Consider the following 24,604-nt stretch of genomic DNA (forward strand, 5'->3'; position numbering starts at 1 on the left):
ATTTTATTTTAAATACTGAAGATCTAACATCTCTGAACAGATGTCCCGGTATATCAGCTAATTTGATGGTTAGTGTCTGCTGTACTGAGAGCCAGTTTGGTGTAGTGGTTAAGTGTGTGGACTCTTATCTGGGAGAACCGGGTTTGATTCCCCATTCTTCCACTTGCAGCTGCTGGAATGGCCTTGGGTTAACTATAGCTATCACAGGAGTTGTCCTTGAAAGGGCAGCTGCTGTGAGAGCCCTCTCAGCCTCACCCATCTCACAGGGTGTCTGTTGTGGGGGGAGAAGATATAGGGGATTTTAAGCCACTCTGAGTCTCTGATTCAGAGAGAAGGGCGGGGTATAAATCTGTAGTCTTCTTCTATTTTGATGGATGAAACAAGCAACCAATTTCTTTATATACCTATCCAGGTCTGGGAAACTGGGGTTCAGTGCCCAGTTGAAAACAACTACAAGGAATAGTGTAGTATGCTGGATAAGAGAGAAACAAATCATTCCTATGTCCCACTCTCTCCTCTTCATAGCACAGTTCACTAAGATGCCTTAGACTGTACCTGTAATAGAGATAATACTACAGACTCAGCTTTTGGGGTTCTTGTGAGAACTGCATCAATAGAATGTACTTCATTGCCTCAGTTTCCTATCCATGATCTTAGAAATCACAGATCTAAATGGCTCACAACAATGTTGTTCCTTCCCATAAGTCCCATGAGTGGATACCCATTGATATCTAGACACTGCATGCTTGCAGGAAGCAGAACAAGTAAAAGGTGCGTTCTTAACTAGCTGTCTAAATCATTTGCATTTATCTGCTAGAAAGAATCTGTGTTCAAATCACTTATTGACCCAATTTTTTCCACTTTTCTCATGGAAAATTTTCTATCACTGCCTGGCCCTGATTTATTTTACAAGAGCTGGCAATAAATTGCAATTGAATTTGGCCTAATAGAGAACTAAAGGTAAAACAGATGCTATTAACATGACATCATGAGATGAAAACACTTTAATGTCCCACATAATGAATTCTACTGCTACAGGATGCAGTTTCAACCTGCTGGAATTGGGAGGCACTATTCAGTAGAATTTTGCTTAGGAAAGTGAAGGCTGGATGTATAATAAATGTTTGTTTTCACAAAATTAGCAGGGTCCACACCCTGTGTTAACGAACTGCACCATGAGGCTGAGAGCCACAGCCAATACTAGCTTCCTGGCACATGTACCTCATGGACATACAGAGGCAATTTCCTGATTCACAAGGTATTTGTGTTTACTAGTAAGAAGTAGAAGAGCCCCATGGCACAGAGTGGCAAAGCTGCAGTACTGCAGTCCTAACCTCTGCTCACATCCTGAGTTTGATCCCAGTGAAAGCTGGGTTCAGGTAGCAGGCTCAAGGTTGACTCAGCCTTCCATCTTTCCGAGGTCAGTAAAATGAGTACCCAGCTTGCTGGGGTGGGGGAGGCAATGGCAAACCACCCTGTAAAAAGTCTGCCATGAAAATTTCGTGATGCGACGTCACCCCAGAGTCGGAAACGACTGGTGCTTGCACAGGGGGCTACCTTAACCTTAGTAAGAAGTACTTACAGTGGCCCTTATCTGAGGGGAAAATGGAAACCTTTTCTTCTTAACTAGCAGAGACCTGCTTGAGAAGACCCTTACATACACTGGTTGTTCAGCTGGATAAAACTGAACTGTAGGTCAAAAACAAATATACTACACTATATTATACACAGTTAAACACAAAGGGTGCATTCACACTACACTAAATAATGCGTTTCACAACTGGATTTTTACTGTGTAAGAACAGCAAAAATTCAGTTGCAAAATGTGTTATTTAGTGTAGTGTGAACACATCCAAAATGTGGCTGTTAAGTCAATGTTTTAAAGCATCTCCTTATACCTGAATTCTCCCTAGAAGCTAAAATGACTAAAATGACGTTATCGTAGTTTTGAGCTGACAAACAGGGGACAGAAGCCTTCTCCTGATGTTGCCTCCTTGCACCGGGTTTCAGAGGCTTCCAAGCATCAAGAGGTGGAAAGAAAGCAGAAAAATGACATGTTTTTATTTCATTCAATTTATATCCCGCCCTACCCCACCAAAGCGGGCTCAGGGCGGCTTTTGAGGAAACAGTCACTGGAAAAGACAATAATGTGAGGAAAACACTAGAAAATAGAAGACTCAACATGACTCAATCAAGGAAGACATCATGGCCTTCAGTTTGCAACACTTGAGCAAGGCTGTTTATGTTAGGACATTTTGGAGGTCATTAATTCATAGGGTTGTCTTAAGTCAGAAGTGACACTACAGTAAGTACTACTTACTGTAAGTATCACTACAGTAAGTGCTCAAGAGAATACTTGCTACAAGCAGCATTCAATTTGATAAAAAAAAAGTATAATGATCAGCAACACAGAAAAGGCAACACTACAGAAAACTTGGAAAAAGCTTTGCACAGAAAACATGTTTGCAAAGCCATGCATAAACGAGACACACCATTATCCATATTGTGAGAAATGCCTTAGGAAAGTGACAAAGCTATTAAAGTAATTCTGTTACCTTGATGTTGGAAAACCATAGATCATTTTCATGAAGAGTGGCAATATAAAATGAAGTGAGAACTCCTAGGAAAATGCCAACAAAGCCACCGGTGATGAGTGAAATTTTCTTCCACAGTTTTTCAACTGCCAAAGACATTGGTAAATATTTATCATTTGTGATCATTTATTCCAGCAACACATCTGAAATGATGCTGTCCCCTCCTTTACATGTGGGCTACAATTTATATATAAACAGCTTTTAAAACAGACTGATGAAAATGATCGTGTATTAGATTATTCTGACACTGTAAAACAAATAGCACAGAAATTGACCTAGCCAGTTCTTGAAGTCATACCCTTTAGCATCTTTCCAGAAAGGGGGGAATGATCATGCACAGCAGAAAAGTGGGATTACCAAGCCAATTTCCAATCTAGCCTCCACTCGTTCACTGGAATGCCTGTATACAGCATGTATATGCACAAGAATGTGGGGCTTTCTTCACATGATCAGAAGCCCCGAACAAGAGGGGTACCCAATTGGACAGGGAGAACAGATATAGACATGTAGGATCTATATATGCATTCTAATGAGCACACAGAGCAGAGCATGACAGTGCCATTGGTCCTTCCCCCCACTCCATTATCCCTTCCTAGAATGCTTGAAAGAGGTTTTTGTGTGGTGTTAATTTGAGCGAACACAAAAGCCAAACAGGGACAGAGCCAACTTCCCCCCTTAAGTTTGTTATGTCTTCTGCACAGAATACGTAATTAGACATATGCTGCCTTATACTGAATCAGACCACTGGCCCACAAAGGTTGTTATTGTCTACTCAGACTGGATGCGGGTCTCCAAGATCTCAGGTAAAGGTTTTTCACATCACCTACTACCTGCTCCTTTTAAAGGATGGTCCTGAGAACTGAGCCTGGGACTTTCTGCATGCCAAGCATACACTCTGCCAGTGAACCATAGCCTCCCACCATTCGCTTTATCATTGTTTTTTCTTGGTTAGAAGATACAAATAGAATTTAGTAAAAGGCCTGATAGCTCAACCTATGATAACCATGATGTCTTGATTTTCATAATATTTGTGGTTTAAAAAAAATCCAAATAAGGAATCATTTTCAATAAATTTAAATCATTAACAAATTTGACTTTATTAAATACATCAAAATCTTGTTTAGTCTTAAAAGGTCTGGAATCTGGATACCTGTATCGGGTTTTCTTCATTCCTCATACAGAATTAAGAACATAAGAACATAAGAGAAGCCATGTTGGATCAGGCCAACGGCCCATCCAGTCCAACACTCTGTGTCACACAGTGGCCAAAAATTTTATATACACACATACACTGTGGCTAATAGCCATTGATGGACCTCTGCTCCATATTTTTATCTAAACCCCTCTTGAAGGTGGCTATACTTGTGGCTCTGGCAGTGAATTCCACATGTTAATCGCCCTTTGGGTGAAGAAGTACTTCCTTTTATCCGTTTTAACCTGTCTGCTTAGCAATTTCATCGAATGCCCACGAGTTCTTGTATTGTGAGAAAGGGAGAAAAGTACTTCTTTCTCTACTTTCTCCATCCCATGCATTATCTTGTAAACCTCTATCATGTCACCCCGCAGTTGACGTTTCTCCAAGCTAAAGAGTCCCAAGTGTTTCAACCTTTCTTCATAGGGAAAGTGCTCCGGCCCTTTAATCATTCTAGTTGCCCTTCTCTGGATTTTCTCCAATGCTATAATATCCTTTTTGAGGTGTGGTGACCAGAACTGCACACAGTACTCCAAATGAGACCGCACCATCGATTTATACAGGGGCATTATGATACTGGCTGATTTGTTTTCAATTCCCTTCCTAATAATTCCCAGCATGGCGTTGGCCTTTTTTATTGCAAACGCACACTGTCTTGACATTTTCAGTGAGTTATCTACCACGACCCCAAGATCTCTCTCTTGGTCCGTCTCTGCCAGTTCACACCCCATCAACTTGTATTTGTAGCTGGGATTCTTAGCCCCAATGTGCATTACTTTGCACTTGGCCACATTGAACCGCATCTGCCACGTTGACGCCCACTCACCCAGCCTCAACAGATCCCTTTGGAGTTCCTCACAATCCTCTCTGGTTCTCACCACCCTGAACAATTTAGTGTCATCCGCAAACTTGGCCACTTCACTGCTCACTCCCAACTCTAAATCATTTATGAACAAGTTAAAGAGCATGGGACCCAGTACCAAGCCCTGCGGCACCCCACTGCTTACCATCCTCCACTGCGGTAAGCAGTGGGGTGCTGCAGGGCTCGGTAATTCAGACACTGTATAAGGAATGAGGTACATGAAACATTAAGATCCGTTACAAGTACATTCAATAATATGGATCAGGCCTGAGCGAAACATTTTGAAATAATGTTTTGCTCCAAGTCACAGATAATCACTGGCTAACATCAAAATAGCCAAAAGAGTAAACAATATGATTCCAAGATATGATGCAGTCTGGTTGATTGCATTTAGATACTCTCCACATATACTGTCCTTATTTCAAATTACTTGCTTTTCTAGTATTTGCAGGGCTTTTTTTTGTAGCAGGAATGCCATTGCATATTAGGCCACCCCCCCTCCCCCTAATGTAGCTGATCCTCCTGGAGCTTACAGTAGGTCCTGTACTAACAGCCTTATAAGCTCTTGGAGGATTGGCTACATCAGGGGTGTGTGGCCTAATATGCAAAGGAGTTCCTGCTTCAGAATAAGCCGAGTATTTCCACTTGATCATGTTACTGAAACAAGGTTCAATTTCAACTGGCCTTGATGGATAGGCAGGATAAGACCAAGCTCTGACAGGAAGTGACATAAATTGTGAGATTTTCTGATTTCAGCATTTATAAAAATTTCTTTAAAACACACACACCAAAAGACTTACAAGCTAGATTTTTCCCATCAAGCTTCCAGTGCTTTTCATGTTGCTCATCTGCAACTTCTGAGGCTTTTATTCCCTTTCTGTGTCTTGCAGTTGTCATGATGTCAGTGACACTCAGGCATTACACATTAAGCTGGTTCCTAAATACATGCACAAAATAATAGGTAAGTCTAATAAACTTTCATTTAACAGTGTACCACTACTACTACCTTTAAAAAACATGTAAAAGGACATAACAAACCATACTTCATGGAGACAGAGACTAATGATTAAAATACCAGACCTTTTAAAAAAAAAACTTTATTTTTTGCAAAACATATGAATGCTTGCAATCATTTCCACAAATAAATCAGCAAAAGAAAAGACTGTAATAAAATGCACAACCATCCAAGATAACTTTCAGACTAGTTGATGGAAAGAATATAAAGTAAAAGGTAAGTTTCCTAATTCACTCTATGTCAGAATCAAGATAATTTCTTGATTTTAACTGGCTTAGACTGGGGAGTAACTCTACAAAAGATCTGCACTGTTATTGATGTCTGTGCTCTCTTCTGTGGTATAAAAAACAAATGACTCTGATTTGAGTTCACAATATGAAAAAAATGAGGCAAGATTCCTCTTTATTTGTGTTCTGAAATTCTGTAGTATAACAGCCTTACTAAAGAGGTTCCCCCTGGTTACTCTGGAAAAGCAAGGAAATGGAAAATAATAAGTAATGTCAGAGAAAAAAAATGTTCATGCAAAATCTGAAAACAAGTCCAAGTTCTCTGTGTGCTTAGCTTTGAGCAACAGAACAGTTTGACAGCCCCAAGTATTGTCTCGTTCACATTCACAGGAAGTGGGAGGGTGCTTTTCCTATAGCTTTGCAATAGTGAAATACTATATTCCAGGTATGCACAACTGGTAATCCCCACAAACCAAACACAATGCAGTGCCATAAACTTCTTAAATTTGATTCCTGACAGAGACTGCAAATGGAGCTGTCAAGCCCCTGGATGTCTGTAACATAAGGCATGCATTAGGCATAAATGGTCACAACCTGAGCAGACCTTTTCTCCACTATAGTTTCCACTGAGAAGACTGTAACGTTGCTGCAAATGGAAATACTGAGCAGTATAGTGTTTTTGGTTACACTAAATGAATCCTCATTCTTGGTTGACAAGCAAAGGAAAAATCAGGAATATTAAAGTGGTATATCCATGTTACAGGTGGGAAAGTCAGGGAGGTAAACCTTTCAGGTCAGCCTCTCTTTTGGGCCAGTAAACAGTTACCCACCCACTGTCCATTAGCAAGAATTCTGGTAGATTTCCAAAGCAATTTCTGTTTTCAGTCTGTTTGGATGCACAAACAGCAACACCTCCCACATTCTCCATGTTGCTGTTACAATATTTACTTAATTACAGGATCTGGATATTTTGGGTGCAGGTTTCTTAACACTCTGCTGTGGAAGGAAAACTCTGCTAAGAAGGAACGCTGTTTACATCTACAGAATGCATAAGTCAGCTGGCTCAGAGGTCTGCAAAATACTGTATGACGGAAGTCAACTGAGCCCAGCTTTGAAGGATTTGTCCTATTTCAAACCTCCGCCCTGCCACCTCCCCACAAGTTCCACTGGAAAATGGAAGATATGGATAGAGAAGGGTGCATAGAATTACAGGAAATACCTAACTTGAGGATTCTTACAATTTCACCTCCTAACAATGAACAATCAACAATGAATGAAAAATCAGCAGATTAGAGCTCAAGATATAAGAACAGAAGAGCCCAGTGATCCATTAAGTCCAACGCTGAACATGAGTCAACAGTGTGATGCGGTGGCTAAAAAGGCAAATGCAATTTTGGGCTGTATCAACAGAAGTATAGTGTCCAGATCACGTGAAGTGATGGTATCGCTTTACTCTGCTCTGGTAAGACCTCACCTGGAGCATTGTGTTCAGTTTTGGGCATCACATTTTAAGAAGGATATAGACAAGCTGGAACGGGTCCAGAGGAGGGCGACGAAGATGGTGAGGGGTCTGGAGACCAAGTCCTATGAGGAAAGGTTGAAGGAGCTGGGCATGTTTAGCCTGGAGAGGAGGCGGCTGAGAGGTGATATGATCACCATCTTCAAGTATTTGAAGGGCTGTCATATAGGATGGTGTGGAATTGTTTTCTGTGGCCCCAGAAGGTAGGACTAGAACCAATGGGTTGAAATTAAATCAAAAGAGTTTCCGGCTCAACATTAGGAAGAACTTCCTGACCGTCAGAGCGATTCCTCAGTAGAACAGGCTTCCTCGGGAGGTGGTGGGCTCTCCTTCAGCAGAGGTTTTTAAACAGAGGCTAGATGGCCATCTGACAGCCATGGGGATCCTGTGAATTTGGGGGGAGGTATTTGTAGGTTTTCTGCATTGTGCAGGGGGTTGGACTAGATGACCTTGGAGGTCCCTTCCAACTCTATGATTCTAACATCTTGTTTCACAAACTGGCCAAACAGTTGTCCTGGAGGACTGACAAAGAGGGGACAAAGCTAAGACCTTCCCTTAACGTTGTCTCCTAGCACTGGATTTCACAGGTTTACAAGCCTCAGGAGGTGAAAGGAAAGCAGAAAATGTACTGTTAAGAGAACCGTAAGTTAAGGAGAGACCAAGAAACAGGAAGGCATAAAGAGCCACAAGGAGAACAGTTTGGATATGAATGTTATCACAGATGTCTAAAGAATGTTATCAGAGATGTCTAAGTGTAACCCTTCAGACAATTAGACTTGGCTGAAGATGAGTTCCTAATATTTTTCCCCTTTAGCAGTCTCCTCTACTTTCAGTGTCAGTAAGATATGATGGAAATCAGTTGTAGAATTACTATGCATCTCTCTGAAGACCCTGCCAGAAAGAAAGGAAGTGGATCTTTCCAGTCTTAAAATATGTTCATATATAGATTCTGATCAATACAGGACAGGGATAGGGGACAGAATATTACTCCAGATCAGACAGGCAGAGGAGTTAATCTGCTGCAAAAACTGTCTTGTGGTATCTTCTATCTTTATCCTGTCCTTCCTCAAAGAAGCTCAGAGCTGTATACATGGTTCTTTCCTTCTTGATATTACCTTCACAATAACCCTGTGAGGTAAGGAGTAACTGGCACAAGGTCACCCAATGAACTTCATTGCCTGAACAGATAATTTGAACTTGGATTTCTCCGGTCCCCTTGGTCCTAGTCTTCAGGTAAGCACCGAGAGATGACCTGGAGGGCTGACAGACAGGGGACCGAAGCTAAGGCCTTGTCCTGATGTTGCCTCCCTGCACTGGGTTTCAAGCATCAAGAGGTAGAAGGAAAGCAGAAAAATGTCACAAGTTTTTGAGGACAACATCCCACTCCATCAGCATTACACTTGGGCGCAGAACCTAAAGTTGTAGAGAGAGGTATATACAAAGAAATAGTAAACAATGGTGTCAAAAGGAGATGAAAAGAGATGTGAACTTAAGCAGATCACGGGAAGTAGGAAGGGTTGCATCAGTGCTTTATTTTCGTGTCCCTTTCTTACATGCCCAGGGAAATGCTATTCACCACTTTGGGGTCAGGCAGCAATTTTTCTCCAGGCCAGTTTTCCCCGGAATCCTGGAGGGTGGTCCCCCCCTCCCCATCTTCTGGGCATGGAACAGATGCCATTGGGAATGTGTGTGGGGGAGGAAATTGTGAATTTCCTGCATTGTGCAGGGGTCAGACTAAATCAGGTGTGGCCAAGCTGTGCCTCAGGAGCCACATGTGGCTCTTTCACACATATCGTGTGGCTCTCGACACTGTCCTATAGACTGGCTTGGAGAAGGCATCTCTCTCTTTAAATCACTTCTCCAAGATAAGCCAGTTGGTGGCTTGGAGAATGCATTTAAAGTTGCTTTCTTTCCACCTCTACCTCCCCATCTAGTTCCTTCTTTCAAACATCTGACGTTCATGTCATGTGCCTCTTAGACATCTGATGTTTTTATGTGGCTCTTACATTAAGTAAGTTTGGCCACCCCTGCACTAAATGATCCTGGACGTCCCTTCCAACTCTGTGATTCTATGAAATCCAAGAGGTACAATATGTGATGTTTCTATGAGAAATGCAGACAAGATACAGAGATCATTCCCAACACCTGTAACTGTGAACTGTTGCAGGGCTTATCTTTTATATGGCTGAACTTTGCATTAAAATTTACTTTTAGCATTTTGACCCCCTAGTTTACATTCCCCCATCTCCGGTGGGTTAAAGGGCAATTCTGCCTGAAGGTCTGAACATAGGAACATAAGAGAAGCCAATGGCCCATCCAGTCCAACACTCTGTGTCACACAATGGCCAAACCCCACCCCCAAGTGCCATTCACAAGTGGGGCTAGAAGCCCTTCCACTTTGCTTCCCCCCCCCCAACACCAAGTCTGCATGTGGTCAATGCCAGGATGGACCTCAGGAATGTAAACCAGTCTACTGTCCTTAATTGAAGAAAAGCAGGATATCAACAGTAAAATAAATCATTAAATCTTCTGAACAAGGCTCTCCATCTGAACCCCCCCTCCCATATATTTGTGATATTGCAATGTAGCAACCTTGACCTTGCCCAGGATCCACACACACACAGAGTAAAATAATGTTTTACTGAGGATAACATTTTTATTTATTTATTTATTTATTTATTTATCTGGGATTTATATCCCGCCCTTCCCACCGAGTGGCTCAGGGCGGCTTACAACATATATAAAACTAACATAAAAGTATAAAATTACACTTTAAATTAACATTTCACAATATATAATTAAAATCAAACATTTGTTATAACTATACATCATTAAAACAGCCAGCAGTCGTGGCTGTTTTGCACACAACCAAGCATGTTGTAGCTTACCAAAGCTTCTGATGCACACACACACACAAAAATCTGTTAAAGGTGCTCCAAAATTAGCTACTCCAGATTGAGAGCGAAAAGGCATTTCGGGAAAGAGTGAAAGAACATGAGGATCTGGCATGACATCTTTTGCAATATGGAAAAGGATTCAAAGAAGATCAAGAGAAAGTCCCAGTAACATGAACAGTTGTTAATGATATGAGATGGGTGCTGGGTGACCAAAAGATTAAATAAAGTTGGGGAGCCAGATCCAGGCTGGGAAACTCCTGGAGATTTGGGGATAGAGCCTGGGGAGGACATGGATCTCAGTGCAGTACAATGCCACAGAGCTCGCCCTCCAAGCCAAAGCAACATTTTCTCCAGGGCAAATGATCTCTGTAATCTGGAGATAAACTGTAATTCCAGGCAGGGCTTTTTTTGTAGCAGGAACTCCTTTGCATATTAGGCCACACACCCCTGATGTAGCCAATCCTCCAAGAGCTTACAGTAGGTCTTGTAAGAAGAGCCCTGTAAACTCTTGGAGGACTGGCTACATCAGGCGGGTGTAGCCTAATATGCAAAAGAGTTCTTGCTACAAAAAAAGTCCTGATTCCAGGGGATCCCCAGGTCTCACCTGGAGGCTGGCATCTCTAGCTGGAATGATCTACAGAAGTAAAATAAACCAAGAGTCCAATGGCAGTTTATATAATCATGAAGTGAGTACAGTGTTGGTTTAGGATATGAGAAACCCAGGATCATCTCCACTCTGCCATAGAGACTCACCAGTGACCTTGTGCCAGTCATTCTCTCTCAGACTCACTTACCTCACAGGGTTGTTGTTGAGAAGATAAAATGGAAAAGGGAGAACCACAATGGAAACTGCTTTGACTTCCTGTTGAGGAGGAAAGCAGGAGTATAAATAAACACATCTTTGTTGATTGCAGCCTAAATGCATTCACCTTAGAGAATGTTTGCTTCTTGCATCATGAAGTCAGACTTGATTCATAAAAACTCATACTGGAATAAATGTTATTGAGAGTTCCTAAAGTGTAACTGGACCTGCTGTTTCATTTATATACTTTTTAAAATTATTTATATATGAGGCAAGATCAGGGCTGTTATATCAAAATATCATAAATATGTATTTTTGAGAGGATGGGTTTCAGGTGAGTAGCTGTTTAAGTCTGTAGTGGCTGAACAAAATATGAACCTGGTAGCATCTTAAAGACCAACAATTTTTTTCATGGTATAAACTTCTGCCAGTCACTTCATCAGATCCAAAGGAGACGGAAGGTTCATCAGCCTGTATATCCAGGTTGGAAGGTGGGAGGTGTGCCACCGGGAAAGACCAGATGGAGTCAGGGTGCAGAGGTATAATACAAAACAATCTGCTTGATTAGAACCAGGAGATCTGAATAAAGGCGGGAAGTGCAGAACATTATATGATTGATAGCCCACCTTTCTCCCTGGAATTCACGGTGGATTATACTGCATGAGACAATACAATCAACAAGATAGGACATTCAATGGGCAATGAAAATAGGATTTGGGCTGTAGAACCAGCCAGAATTTTACCCCCCTCCCCACACAGAAACTGAAGCAAAGCGTTAAGTGTTAACACAACCCATTAAATGATGCAAAATTACACAACAGGATCCAACCCACAGCAAGCTATACATCAAGGGTGGCCTAACTTGCTTTAATGTAAGAGCCACATAGAATAAATGTCAGATGAATGAGAGCTACCAGAGAAGGATGGAAGGAAGGAACAGGGCCATCTTAACAGAATTATGGGCCCCGGGCAAAGCAGCGTACTGGGCCCCTACGACAACTACTCACAGGAATAAAAATGTAAACAGTTATTAGTACTGCATCATACACAGATTAGTATGGGGCCCCTATGCTTGTGGGGCCCACAGGCAAGTGCCCATCAGGCCCATGCGTTAAGCCAGCCCTGGGAAGGAAGGAAGGAAGATAGATGGGGAGGGAAGGAGAGGTGGAAAGAAAGCAACTTTAAATGCATTCTCCAGGCCATTGGCTTGGAGAAGTGATTTAAAGTCACACATCTTCTCCAAGCTGGCGGAGGGGGTGGTGAGGGATTCGAGAGCCACACAATATGTATGAAAGAGCCACATGTGGCTCCCAAGCTGCAGTTTGGCCACCCCTGCTATACATAGTAGCATCAGCGTTTGTAATGGCAGAAGAACCCCTATGCCCCTCTTCAGCCCTGAACATGTGAATGAGTTCTAGTTCAGCCACCTGGCACTGCAATCCCCCTTTGAATCTTCTCTGCAGAAGAAGCACCACTTTTAGGGCAGACAGGAATACATGAAGAACATACGAAGCTGCCTTATACTGAATCAGACCTTTGTTCCATCAAAGTCAGTATTGTCTTCTCAGACCGGCAGCGGCTCTCCAGGGTCTCAAGCTGAGGTTTTTCACACCTATTTGCCCGGACCCTTTTTTGGAGATGCCAGGGGTTGAACCTGGGACCTTCTGCTTCCTAAGCAGATGCTCTACCACTGAGCCACCGTCCCTCCCCAAGCGACCGTTGAAGGCCAAACGGCGTTATGCCCATCTCTTCCGAGGAATCCACAAGGTCCCCAGATTCTGACGCTTGCCTGCCTGGAGCTACAACCCTCCGCCGAAAGAGGCCGTCCTCGGAAGGGAGAAACCTGTGAGAGGAACCCCCGCCCAGAAATGGAGGGGCGGAGACGGAGGGGCCGGGGCGGCGTGTGGGGAGCGGGGTGGTCGCGAGAGTCGGCCTAGGCCAGCGGGCTCGGCAGCCGCCGCCCCTCGCCGCTTCTCCGGCCGCCGCGCTTCCCTCAGCCGGCTGCGCGGCCTGCCTGCCTGCCTGCCTGCGCCGCCCCGGCTCTCTCAGCCCGCCTTTTCTCCCCACCCCCCGCTTCCACTCCGACCGATGCTGGCCGTTACCTGCCTGCCGGGGGGACGCAGGGAGCCGGCCGCGTGTCGGCGCTGGAGCCGGAAAGCCGCCGCCGTCTCCCGTCAGAGCTCAAGGCTGGAGGGACCGACGGAGAAAGGGAGGGAAGGAGGGAACCGCCGCGGAGGAGGAGGCGGGAAGGAGGCGCCTGCTTTTGCTGTCCTCTCGAGAAGCGCCGGGGGGGGGGGGCTCGCTCAGTGTGTTGGGGGAGCGCCAAGGGAGGGGAGGGGAGGGGGGTTAGGGAAGGGGCGTTCGTGGACAGCGAAGGGGTTGCCCCCTTGGTAATAAAAGAAATATCATTTTGGAACATCTGTGCAACTAAGGTGGGCCAAGAGAGGCCCATGGTGAATGGATGTAGCGTTGCCCTTCCATTCAGAATGAGAAGCATCATTTGGGGATATTTAAGAACATAAGAGAAGCCATGTTGGATCAGGCCAATGGCCCATCCAGTCCAACACTCTGTGTCACACAGTAGCCAAAAAAACCAGGTGCCATCAGGAGGTCCACCAGTGGGCCAGGACACTAGAAGCCCTCCCACTGTGCCCCCCCCATCCCATCTTGTGCAACTAAGGTGGGCCAAGGCAGGTCCATGGTGGGTGTAGCATTGGCCTCCTTTAATAAATAAAAGCATCATTTTTGAATGTTTGTGCAACTAAGGTGGACCAGGGCAGGCCCATGGTGGGTGTAACGTTGGCCTCCTTTCATAAATAAAAGCATCATTTTGGAATGTTTGTGCTACTAAGGGGGAGGTCCATCGTGGGTGTAGCATTGGCTTCCCTTCACAATTTGCACAATTTAAAATAACATTTTGAAGATAGATATGGGGTGGTTTTATAGTGCTCTCAAATCACAGGCTACTTATGGTAACCTTGTAGGGTTTTCAAAGCAAGGGAGCATCCAGAGGTTGTTTGCCATTGCCTGCCTGTGCATCAGGACCCTTGGTGGTTTGCCCATCCAAATATTAACCAGGGCCATCTGATGAGATCTGGTTAGCCTGGGTTAGCCAAGTCGGAGGGGTGTGTGTATGTGTGTCGTATAAACACACACGGATGGAAGTGGAGGAATCCGTGGTGCATTCGGAGTTATTCACCTGCTCCATAATTTTAATTAATTTTGTAAACAGTATTATGCAGGATGTATGCAGTTGGGGCCAGTAGGATCCATGCTGTGTGTGTGTGTGTGTGTGTGTGTGTATATAGGCTTACTGTAACAACTGGAGGAGGGGTCCATGATCTATCTGTCTGTCCGTCTATCCATCCATTAGGATTATGCTGTATGACAGGGGTGGCCAACGGTAGCTCTCCGGATGTTTTTTGCCTGCAACTGCCATCAGCACCAGCCAGCATGGCCGGTGGCTGCGGCTGATGGCAGTTGTAGGCAAAAAACATCCGGAGAGCTACCGTTGGCCACCCCTGCTGTATGAAATTGGAGGTAGAGGAGTTCATGGTGGGTGGGTTCAAAGGCTTGACCTTCGTAAATTTAATGAATTAACTATTGTGAAGAGCATTTTATGCCTTATATACTTCAGGGGGACAGGGAGTTCATGATAGGTGGAGCCTCCGAGCTCCAATTTAGTACAGCTCTGTAAACAAGACCTTGGTGCAAGTGACAGAGAATTACTGTTGTTTTATAACTCCTTATAAGATTCCCAGAGAGCTCTGACTGGCCACAGCTGGTGTGCTGGACCAGATGAACCCTTGGTGTGATCTGTCAAAGATCTTTTGTTCTGCTAAAATCCTGCACAGAGGATACATTCACCGATTAAATTTAATTCCCCAGTACATCTTTGTAGCACAACCTGCACAGCCATCAACCTCGTCTCACCCTACTGCTGCGTTGCTAGGTACACATATTTCCTTCCAATTTTGATAATGAAAAGAACGTGAAAAGATATGCAAGATTACAGTGGAATCATGACACTGGGGTAGATGCCTTCCTGTCTGGTCACTTAACTGAGTGAACTGATGGATTACAATTCATGAGGTCAAATAGTGGCTGGTCTGGCTAGGAAGTGCTGTAATGTTCGTGGGGTTATAACAATACTTTCTGTTGCAGTCGAATGGATGCAGAGAAATCTGAAGCATGAGAATGGTGCAGTTGTTCAGGAAGGGTGTCCATTTAGGGGACTGCCTGGGTTAAACATGCTCATGAGGAGTACTAGAACTGTTCCTGCCTTTTGTCTGGTGGGTGGGACTCATATTAAAAGCATCAGACCTAGAACTGGGCCTTGCGGTACCCCACCTTCCACTGTGAATACTGTCCATTTATACTCTGATTCCTGTTAATCAACCAGTTTTTAATCCTCAAGAGGGCTTTTCTTAGGAACCTTTGATGATCAAAAACTTCCTGGAAGTCTAGGTAAACATCTACCGGTCACCTTTGTCCATGTTTGTTCACCCCCTCAAAGAACTCTAAAAGGTTAGTGAGACAAGATCTTCTCTTACATAATCCATGCTGATTAAGGGTGTGTGTTTGGCTGAATCCAAGTTGATAAAATATTGATTCAGCCGGATTTAGATTTCAGATATTGATTGTCTACCTGAAATCACCAAGCCAGATAAGTGACCTTAAAGGGCATTTAAAGGGATCACAGTCTCTTTAAATGCCTTCTCCAAGCCACATGATTCTGTATTTTGAAGAGCTCCAAGTGTTTAAGGGACTGGGCCTATTTGAATGCCTTCAGAGTTCTCCAAGCTACAGAGCTGCATGGTTTGGAGAAGACATTTAAAGGGATCACAATCCCTTTAAATGTCTTTCTCCCCTCCATTGCTTTCAATGGAGGATGGGGACACCTTCAGAGTTCTCCAAGCTGCAGAGTTGCATGGCTTGGAGAAAACATTTAAAGGGATCGCAATCCCTTTAAATGCCTTTCTCCCCTCCATTGGTTTCAATGGAGGATGGGGGCACCTTTGGTCCAATCTTTTTTTTTTTAATGGGGTTTGAGGAGAGATGCCAGCTGCTCTGCTGCGAATTTGGTGTCTCTACTTAAAAAAAAAAAAAGCCCCTCACAGAGGCGCACATACCCTAGATTGATTCTCCATTATACCCTATGGGGACCATTGACTATAACAGTCCCTATAAGTATAATGGAGCCAAAAAAATTTCAGGTTTCCCAAATATTTCCTGAATCCAAATGCCATAATGGAATTGGGATTCAGGATTATCAGCAAATACTGATATTTTTCAGGTTTAATATACTCTAACCCAAAAAATACTGGGTTTTTTTGCACAGCCCTAATGCTGATTCTTCCTCAATAGGCTTAATCAATTTGCCAACTAATTCTGTCTTTAATAACAGATTCCACCAACTTACCTGGTATTGATGTTAGACTGACTGGCCTGAAATTTCCTCGATCTTTTCTGGAACTTTTTTTAAAAGATAGGGGTTATATTAGCTGCCTTTCAGTTCTCGGGAATGAAGGTAAATTTTAATGATAGATTACATTTCTTGATAGATTGTCAAGAGATCCAAAAGTTTACATTTGAGTTCTTTCAGAACTCTTGGCTGTATGCCACCTGATGATTTGTCAAGTTTTTTAATTTGTCAATTAGGCATAGGACCTCCTCTCTTATCACCTCAATCTGACTCAGGTCTTTCAACACCACTCCAGAAACTGGTGGTTCTGGAGTAGGCAATCACCTCCCATCTTCCACAGCTTTTATGATTTATATCCCACCCTCCCCGCAAGAAGGCTCAGGGTGGGTCACAATGAAGACAGAGGCAAAAATGCATTTAGCTTCTCTACTATTTCCCTATCATCCTTTAGTAATCATTTTACACCTTGGTCATCCGTGGCCCCAGTTCTTCTCTGGCTGGTTTATTTGCCAAAGCCTGTGCTCCCTTTTATTTACCTCACTAAAGCTAGCCTTCCATTGCTTAAAGGAATCCTTACCTCCATTATTTCGTTTGTTAACCATGCAGGCCTTTTAAAATATCTATTTATACCTTTCCTAACCTGTGGTATACATTTTTTCTGACCTTCCAGGATTGTAGTTTTTAATAATCTCCAAGGTTCCCTGAAGGGATTTGGCACTCCTTTCAGTTTGTTCTTCGCAAGCCTTCTCATTTAAGAGAAGTTATCCCTTCTGAAATTAAAAGTGGGTTGTGTAAGTCCTTTTGGGCAGTTCCCTACTTACATCATTGCTAAACTTAATAGAATTAGGGTCACTGTTCCTGCCATCACATTTACATTTCTTACCAGGTCTTGAGCATAATTTAGGACCGACTCCAAGATTGCCTCCACCCAGTAGATTCTGTGAGCATCTGTTTCATGGCACAGTAATCTTTTTCCTGACTTGAATACACATTAATCCCATCAATGTGTGAGTAGTTAAAATTACCTATGGACACAATTATTTCATCTAGCTGCTTTCCTTAATTCTTTTGCTGCTCTGAAATCATCCTCTAACCTTTGATTGGTGGGTGATAAACTCCCAGAGCTAAGCTTCCTTTAGGGCACACTATTTCCACCCATAGCGTTTCTGTAACCAAATAAATTTCTCTTACATTCTTAACTTTACTGGACCACATGCTCTCTCTGATGTACAGATCCACTCCAACTCTTTCTATCCTTCTGGTATAATTTATATCAAGAAATCATGGTACCCCACTGATTATCCTCATCCCACCAAGTTCCTGATATGCCCACAGTGTCTACGTTCTCCTCTGACACTATGCATTCTAGCTCCTCCATTTTACCTCAGACACTTCTAGCATTTGCATATAACTATAATTCCCCAGGTTAGGCACGCAGTCTTCCTTGTTGAGCAGTCAATAAGGTTTGTGCCCTATCGGTGGCCAGTCCTAATCCATTTCTCTCTAGAACAGTGATAGTTACCCCATCTCTTAGAAATGAACATACATTGCCCAGAGCCTGGCGCTGGCCAGGTTGAGGCGATTCACTAAAGTATCTTGAACCAGAGACTTTATTCCTGTCGGTTCTCCCCCTCCCCCATCTTTAAAGACTGCTCTGATACTTTTTTGATTTTAAGTACCAGCAGCTGGTTACTTTTTGGGACAAGTGGAAGCCATCTCTTTTGTACAGTTCCTGCTTGTTCCAAAAAGCACCCCAGTGCCTAACAAACATAAACCCTTCCTCCTTTCACCATAGTCTCATCCATGCATCAAGACTATTTTGCTGGTCCTGCACGTGGAGCTGTCAGCACTTCTGAGAAGGCTATGTTGGAGGTCCTGGCCTTGAGCCTTCTGCTTAGCAGCCTAATTTTTTTTCTTCAGGACCATGACTGCATTGCCCCACACTGTTGGTGCCAACATGTATCATGACCACTGGCTCTCCCCAACACTGTCTTCAAGCTTATCTCAACAATGTGTAATATCTGCTACCTTTGCACTAGGCAGGCAAATCATCTTGCAGTCAGTAGGCATGGTACACTTATACCCTCCAAACACTCACTGGTCCCCAGGGTGTTACTGGATTCAAATCTACCTGTTCTGCTGCAGACCAATTTTGCAATCCTTTTCATACTAGTTGTGGCATATATGCTATTAATGGCAACACTGCAGAAGTAGCATGTGTGGGGCTTGTGAAATACAGGGCTTTTTTTGTAGAAACCCCCAGCAGAAACTCATTTGCATATTAGGCCACACCCCCTGATGCCACCATTGTTTTGCAGAGGGCTTTTTTGTAGAAAAAGCCCAGCAGGAACTCATTTGCATATTAAGCCACACCATTGGCACCAAGTCAGTCAGAACTGCATTCCTTTGTGTTCCTGCTCAATAAAGGCCCTGATGAAATATAGACAGTAAACCTCTGACTGTCAGAAGCTAGGGATCAGCAGCTGTTTCTATCAGGCCATAAGCTTCCTGAAGCACACAGTGGGAAACAGGATGCTGGATTTTGGTTTGATCCCACAAACAGTTCTTTAAGAGAAAAGTAGATCAAAATAGCTTGAAGCAAGTTGCGGATGAACGGACTTACTTGTGACTGATTGGTCAGACCTTTTTTAAAAACCAAAAAGCTGTGGAATCTGTAAGCTCCCACAAAGATAGTGCTAAGTGGATTTACTTGCTTCCATGCTAGATAAATCTAGCATGTTTGCCACTTCTATATGCCTCAGCCATCTGTTTTTCTCTATATATCTTGAGGTGCGGGTCAACGGTTTCCGTAGTTGTACTTGTTTTACACTTTTCAATATTTATCATACTAATATGCTGCTTTTTATTGATTTTCCTAAATTTCCCATTCCTCAGCTCTTGGCACTAGAATACACGGAACTACCAGGCAGAGAGTATCCGCCTTCCTTTGTACTTTAAATTCTCCATGATTAATCCAATTTTCTTTGGAAGGATGTTTCTTACATTGCAGATGTGAGAAGAGGCATTGTGGCAAAATGCAAACAACTGTAACATTGTCTCAAAGCTTTTATGGATAAGCCTCTGAAGGATAATGTGTGTTTTTAGCAAGAGAATTTTGAAACAGTTATAATTCAGCTCATAAGTAACTTCAACTGACTTCTAACCTGAAAATCTGTTAGAATCACCAGAGAAACAAGAGTTAGAAAGAAAGAAAAAAGAGGAACAGGATTTAGAATGGAAGGTAAATTATATCCTTTTTATATAATTATATCCTCTTTAGTTTAGGGCTGTATTCTGACCTGGACGGCTCAGACTAGCTTGATCTCATCAGCTCTTACAAGCTAAGCAAGGTAGGCCTTAGTTAGTACTTGGATGAGAGACCACCAAGGAAGTCCAAGGGTATTATACAAAGGCAGGAAGTCCAATGGTACTACACAAAGGCAAACCATCTGTTAGTCTCTTGCCTTCAAAAAGCAATGAGGTCACCAAAAAACAGTTGCGACTTGATGGCACTCTACACACACTGTTTACACATTCTATACAGCTAATGAATGGTCATCAAACACGGCCCAGCAACCATGTACTTTGTGATTTCATAGTCCATTGTAGACAGCAGAAACAGGCTAATGGACTTATACGTAGGTGAGTAGGTCACAAATTGTGTAGGTCTAGTTTTGCTGATGATAGGAACAAAAAGATGGTTAAAGGGATTCTTAATACAGCAATAATACATAGTATTTATATAACTGCTTAGTGTGCAGAAACCTTTAATAATTTTCTCAGCAATCCTTACATAAAAGGTCAATATTCTTTCTATATAGAGAGGTCTGATATATAGACAAAGAGTCCAACCCATACAGAGTTACTCCACTGTAAACCCATTGCTTTTAATGTGTTTAGAATAGAGTAACTGCTTAGGTCGTACTTTAAAGCTACCTAGGAAGATCTGAATGAAAGGTTTCCTGATTTCCTAGCTCAGTTGCTCAGCCGCTATGCCACAGTAACTCTGGTTCTGGCTTGGTTCTTCCATAACCCCAAGCCACAGCTTGTCATTCTTGTGAATAAACTGGAGCAAGCCTTGAATTCATGTTCCACATTCTTTAACCACTAAGTTGTGGCTTGCAGGGCAAGTGCAAACCATAGTTTGCTGGTTCAGAGAAAACAGCAAACTATGGTTTGCAGCAAGCCAGGGAGGGGGAGAGAACTGCAGTGAAGCCAATGATAGAGTGCAAGGGTCACCCACATATTTGGTAGTAACTGAAGGAATTATCTACGTCAGGGGTGTCAAACTCATTTGTTACGAAGGCTAGGTCTAACATAAATGAGACCTTTGTTTCATTAAATGAGGCCATGTGTTTCATGAAATGTAATGCCAGGTAGAGGACACAGACAAACACAAAGATTTTTTTAAAAAACTTAAAACACGCTTAAAACATTAGCACTCTTGCAATATTTTGTTTAACGGCATGATAACTGACACCTCTTGTTCTGAATTATTACATCAAAAACTGGAGACAATGTCTGTGCTGTAGCAATCTTGAGTATGCTGTTCAGGTGTTGTACAGGTGTGTATCTAAGTTGCAAACCTACTTTTGATTTGCTGGCGGGCCTGATAGGACCCCTCGAGGGGTCTCATCCAGCGCCCAGGCTGCATGTTTGACATCCCTAATCTATGCAGCACATTTTTATCTGGCACTTCCTCCAAGGAGATACAGGGTTCTCCCTCCATTTATCTGCAATTACCTTGTGAGGTTAAGTTAGGTTAAAAGTATGTGACTGGCCAAGAGTCACCAACCAAGATTCATGGCAGGCTGAAGGTGAACCCCATCTCCCAGAATGTGCCTAATCCCATACCATTATCATTACGCACACTGGCTGATATCTCTTTTTGGAACATGGTATGGAAGAAGTCAATCTTTGTTGAAGTCTTTCCTTAATTTTTGTCACCCCTTTATAAAGACCTCAAAACATAACAAGATCTAAGAATAGCCCTATATGTAAACATGTCCCAATAAATAACCTGCTGGATTTTCCATCTTGTTCCTTTTGCATTGCTGCCCCTTTGGTGTTCGTTCATGAAACACAAAACCCTGGTGGTTTGGCGCGACATCTGAACAAAGCCAATATTATCTTCATGCCCTGCGAAGTAAAAACCAATGGAAAATATACATTCTCTCTGTTCAGTGCTTATATTTCATAAGATGCAGTCCAAAACATAGCACTGATGAGTTTAACCAAAAAAACCTCCCTGTTTATTACCAAAATACAGTTAGTCAATACATGACAAAAACTTCTGTAAAGCAAAATAAATTATTTTAACAATGTACAATATTTTCAAAGGTAGTCAAAAGTAGTACTTCAAAGTTGGCTGGATAGTTCAAAACAGACAATCCTGGAGAAGAACTTAAGGCATGCAACTTAATGTGCGGGAAAGAAGGGTTTTTTTTAATAAAATAAAGCCATCCTATCAATGATACAGCAAGAGACGTATCTGCAATATTTTACATGTCAGTTTCTCCCCCCTCCCCCTAAAAGTTTTATACTTTGGATATAAAAAAGCAACGCCACAGTATTACAATTTTCTTTTCTTAAAAAAATATATGTACCCATGCCCATGAATATCAAATGCAAGTTTCTATTAAATATATTTTAACATTACTTTGAGCACCAACGTGTACATTTATTTATTTTAATGATTAAATAAGTGCTTTTTTTTAAAAAAAAAAATTGCAGTAACTGCCAGAACCCCACTCTGTCTTTCAAGCGAACAATGTGGAAAGAGCTGCAATAGTCATCCGTTTTTTTAGTGAAGCATTTTGAAGCCACACTTAATTAGAAACTTGTAGTTCAATGTTTCCAAGTTGCATTATAGCTGAAGGCCTGGGTTCAGACAAACTGCAGTATAGCCTATGTGAGAGGCCAGGGGTGGGATGGGGGGAAGACAGTGGAATCACATTTACCTCATTGGGCTAACTCCCACTTTGGACCTACTGGGAAGCCCACATACTGGACATCACAAATGCATAGGGGCTGTACGTCCAAGACCACAAAAAGGCAAATACTACAGGTTGTGCCCACAGTGACTGGACTTTTTACCTGGGCACTGTGTAAACACTACTTGCATGGTGCAGATGTGTGGCAAGCGCTAAGATAGGATGCAAGTAGCTTAGCAGGTAGAACAGCTGGTATAATTCCACTGCTCAACCTCATGTTCCCCTCAGCCTATACTATGCTGAGTTTATCTGAACTAGCCCAGAAGTGCAGGGTCGAGCCATGAAAATAGCTTCCTCTACTGACTATAGGGGGTTGAACCCCACAATGGAACAGTGCCATCTGCAGTGCATCCATTTCAGAATAAGCCTGTTGTTATCAACAGAAGTAACTCCTGAACCTGCTCACATAGGTGTGGCAACCAGAAGTGTAAGTGGATATTGGTCTCAGTCAAAAGTTTGCTTTCTGTCAACAGAAGGCGGAACATTCTGGCCTCCCCCTAACCCTTTCCCCCCACACACACACCCCAGGCATCACATTTCAGGGAACTTGGCTGAGAGATGCCAAAATGTCCTATTTTGCTGAAAGAAGTAAAAAATTAGTTTGGATTCAGCCCAATGTCTGTAATGGAGTCCTAACAGCTAGAGGAGAGGTTGAAATTAAAGTTCAAAGTGCACCTATTTAACCCGGGGTGGGGCAGGGCAGACGGAAACTTATTTAGCGTTATGCATTTGAGCATTTGTGTCCTGAAATCTTGTCGTTTCAGATCTTGGAACAGACAAAACAGGCCATATGTTTGCAGAGGGTTCTTACAGAAAAAACAAGTCCCAAAACAAACAACCACCTGGCACCCAAACAGATTACACCACAACACTACCCAAGGAAGGTAACATGATCAGTAAACTGATTTCAACCTAGACTCTTCCGCATGACAGCTATGTAAATCTTGAGAGTGAACAGACAGCACTGCACGGACGCTTAAAATAAGGAAGCTGTCAGTATGCTTATTTCCTGTGCAAAAGAATGTCGGATTTCTAGCATCAAGGTTACAGTCAGTTTGTTTGTTATTTCAGCAACAACAACAAAAAAGTATTCCCTTTAACTATTTAGCAGTAAGAGTTTCACTAAAGATTACAAGTACGAGCGGTAAGGAAAAAAAACATGCTGAATACATACACCTTTGTCTAACCCCCCAATTCTTTTTCAACCGCTCCTTGCACATGGCATTCTAAAAAAGAAAACTTTGCATGCACAAAAATTAATTATAAAATAAATCAGTAGCTTCAGATAAGGATATCATTAGTTCATCTCTTCACTGTCGTCTTGTAGTGTAATAGTGGCATGATCTGTTATGGAAAAATAAAGGGGTCATGGCAACATCTCACCATTTTGAAACGATAAATTAAACTGAGTGCTTTGGTAGTTTGTTTTTTTAAATCGTGCTTTAAACAAATTGGAGCAAATGGACCCTGCAAAGATGGGAAGTACGTTCTCAGATATTATCAACTGTGCAGTTCCTGATTACACTGGAACTTTTATCTTGAATTCATAGGGCCAAGCCTCAAAACCAGAGATAACAGTAACTAACAGCCAAACATATTTCATCAAAGTTTTACGAGTGAAGTTCATTCTGAATCATGAAAAGAGCACATTTTTAAAAAATCAAGTAGATTAACCTTGTATATTCAGCCTTCCCTAACTGTTCTATTCTGCAAGAACAGTGCAAGAGCATTCAACTTCTAAATCCCATTTTTCACACATCTGAAATGTTCTTGTGAACTGGGTTAGAAGACCATCCTTTCAACATTCTGGCACACGTTATTTTAGAAACAAATAATGGGAGAAATAGCTCAGGGGAAGGCTCTAGTTTTGTATGCCAACAAAAGAAGAGTTGAAATATTTCTGCACTTGATTCAGCATTGAATGCTTCCTGAAAATTATAAACAAAATTTGCCCAATTTCACAGGTTCAGAAAAGTCAGGGGCGGGGGGGGGGGGGGAGTAGCACCATAAAACCTGTTAAGCTTTTAGCTTAATTCTGCTAACAACAACGTATAAATAGGTAATAAATACACAAGAAA

General features: G+C 42.5%; 1 protein-coding gene and 1 non-coding gene across 2 annotated transcripts in view; both read right to left on the reverse strand.

The window, feature by feature from the left end:
* Nucleotides 1-13,231, reverse strand: part of DPY19L3 (dpy-19 like C-mannosyltransferase 3) — a 59,438-nt gene extending 46,207 nt beyond the window's left edge. The window contains exons 1-3 of the mRNA XM_060254390.1: nt 13,211-13,231; nt 5,449-5,585; nt 2,556-2,680 (exon numbers count right to left, since the gene is read on the reverse strand). Of these exons, the coding sequence (XP_060110373.1) occupies nt 2,556-2,680; nt 5,449-5,545 (222 nt within the window). The 5' untranslated portion in view covers nt 5,546-5,585; nt 13,211-13,231. The remainder of the gene's footprint in view (nt 1-2,555; nt 2,681-5,448; nt 5,586-13,210) is intronic.
* On the reverse strand, nt 12,742-12,808 carry TRNAP-AGG (transfer RNA proline (anticodon AGG)). The gene has a single exon. It is a non-coding gene; the product is annotated as a tRNA-Pro (tRNA).
* Nucleotides 13,232-24,604: the final 11,373 nt, after the last annotated feature.

This window comes from Heteronotia binoei, chromosome 14 (assembly GCF_032191835.1).
Source record: "Heteronotia binoei isolate CCM8104 ecotype False Entrance Well chromosome 14, APGP_CSIRO_Hbin_v1, whole genome shotgun sequence".
Taxonomy (NCBI): Eukaryota; Metazoa; Chordata; class Lepidosauria; order Squamata; family Gekkonidae; genus Heteronotia; species Heteronotia binoei.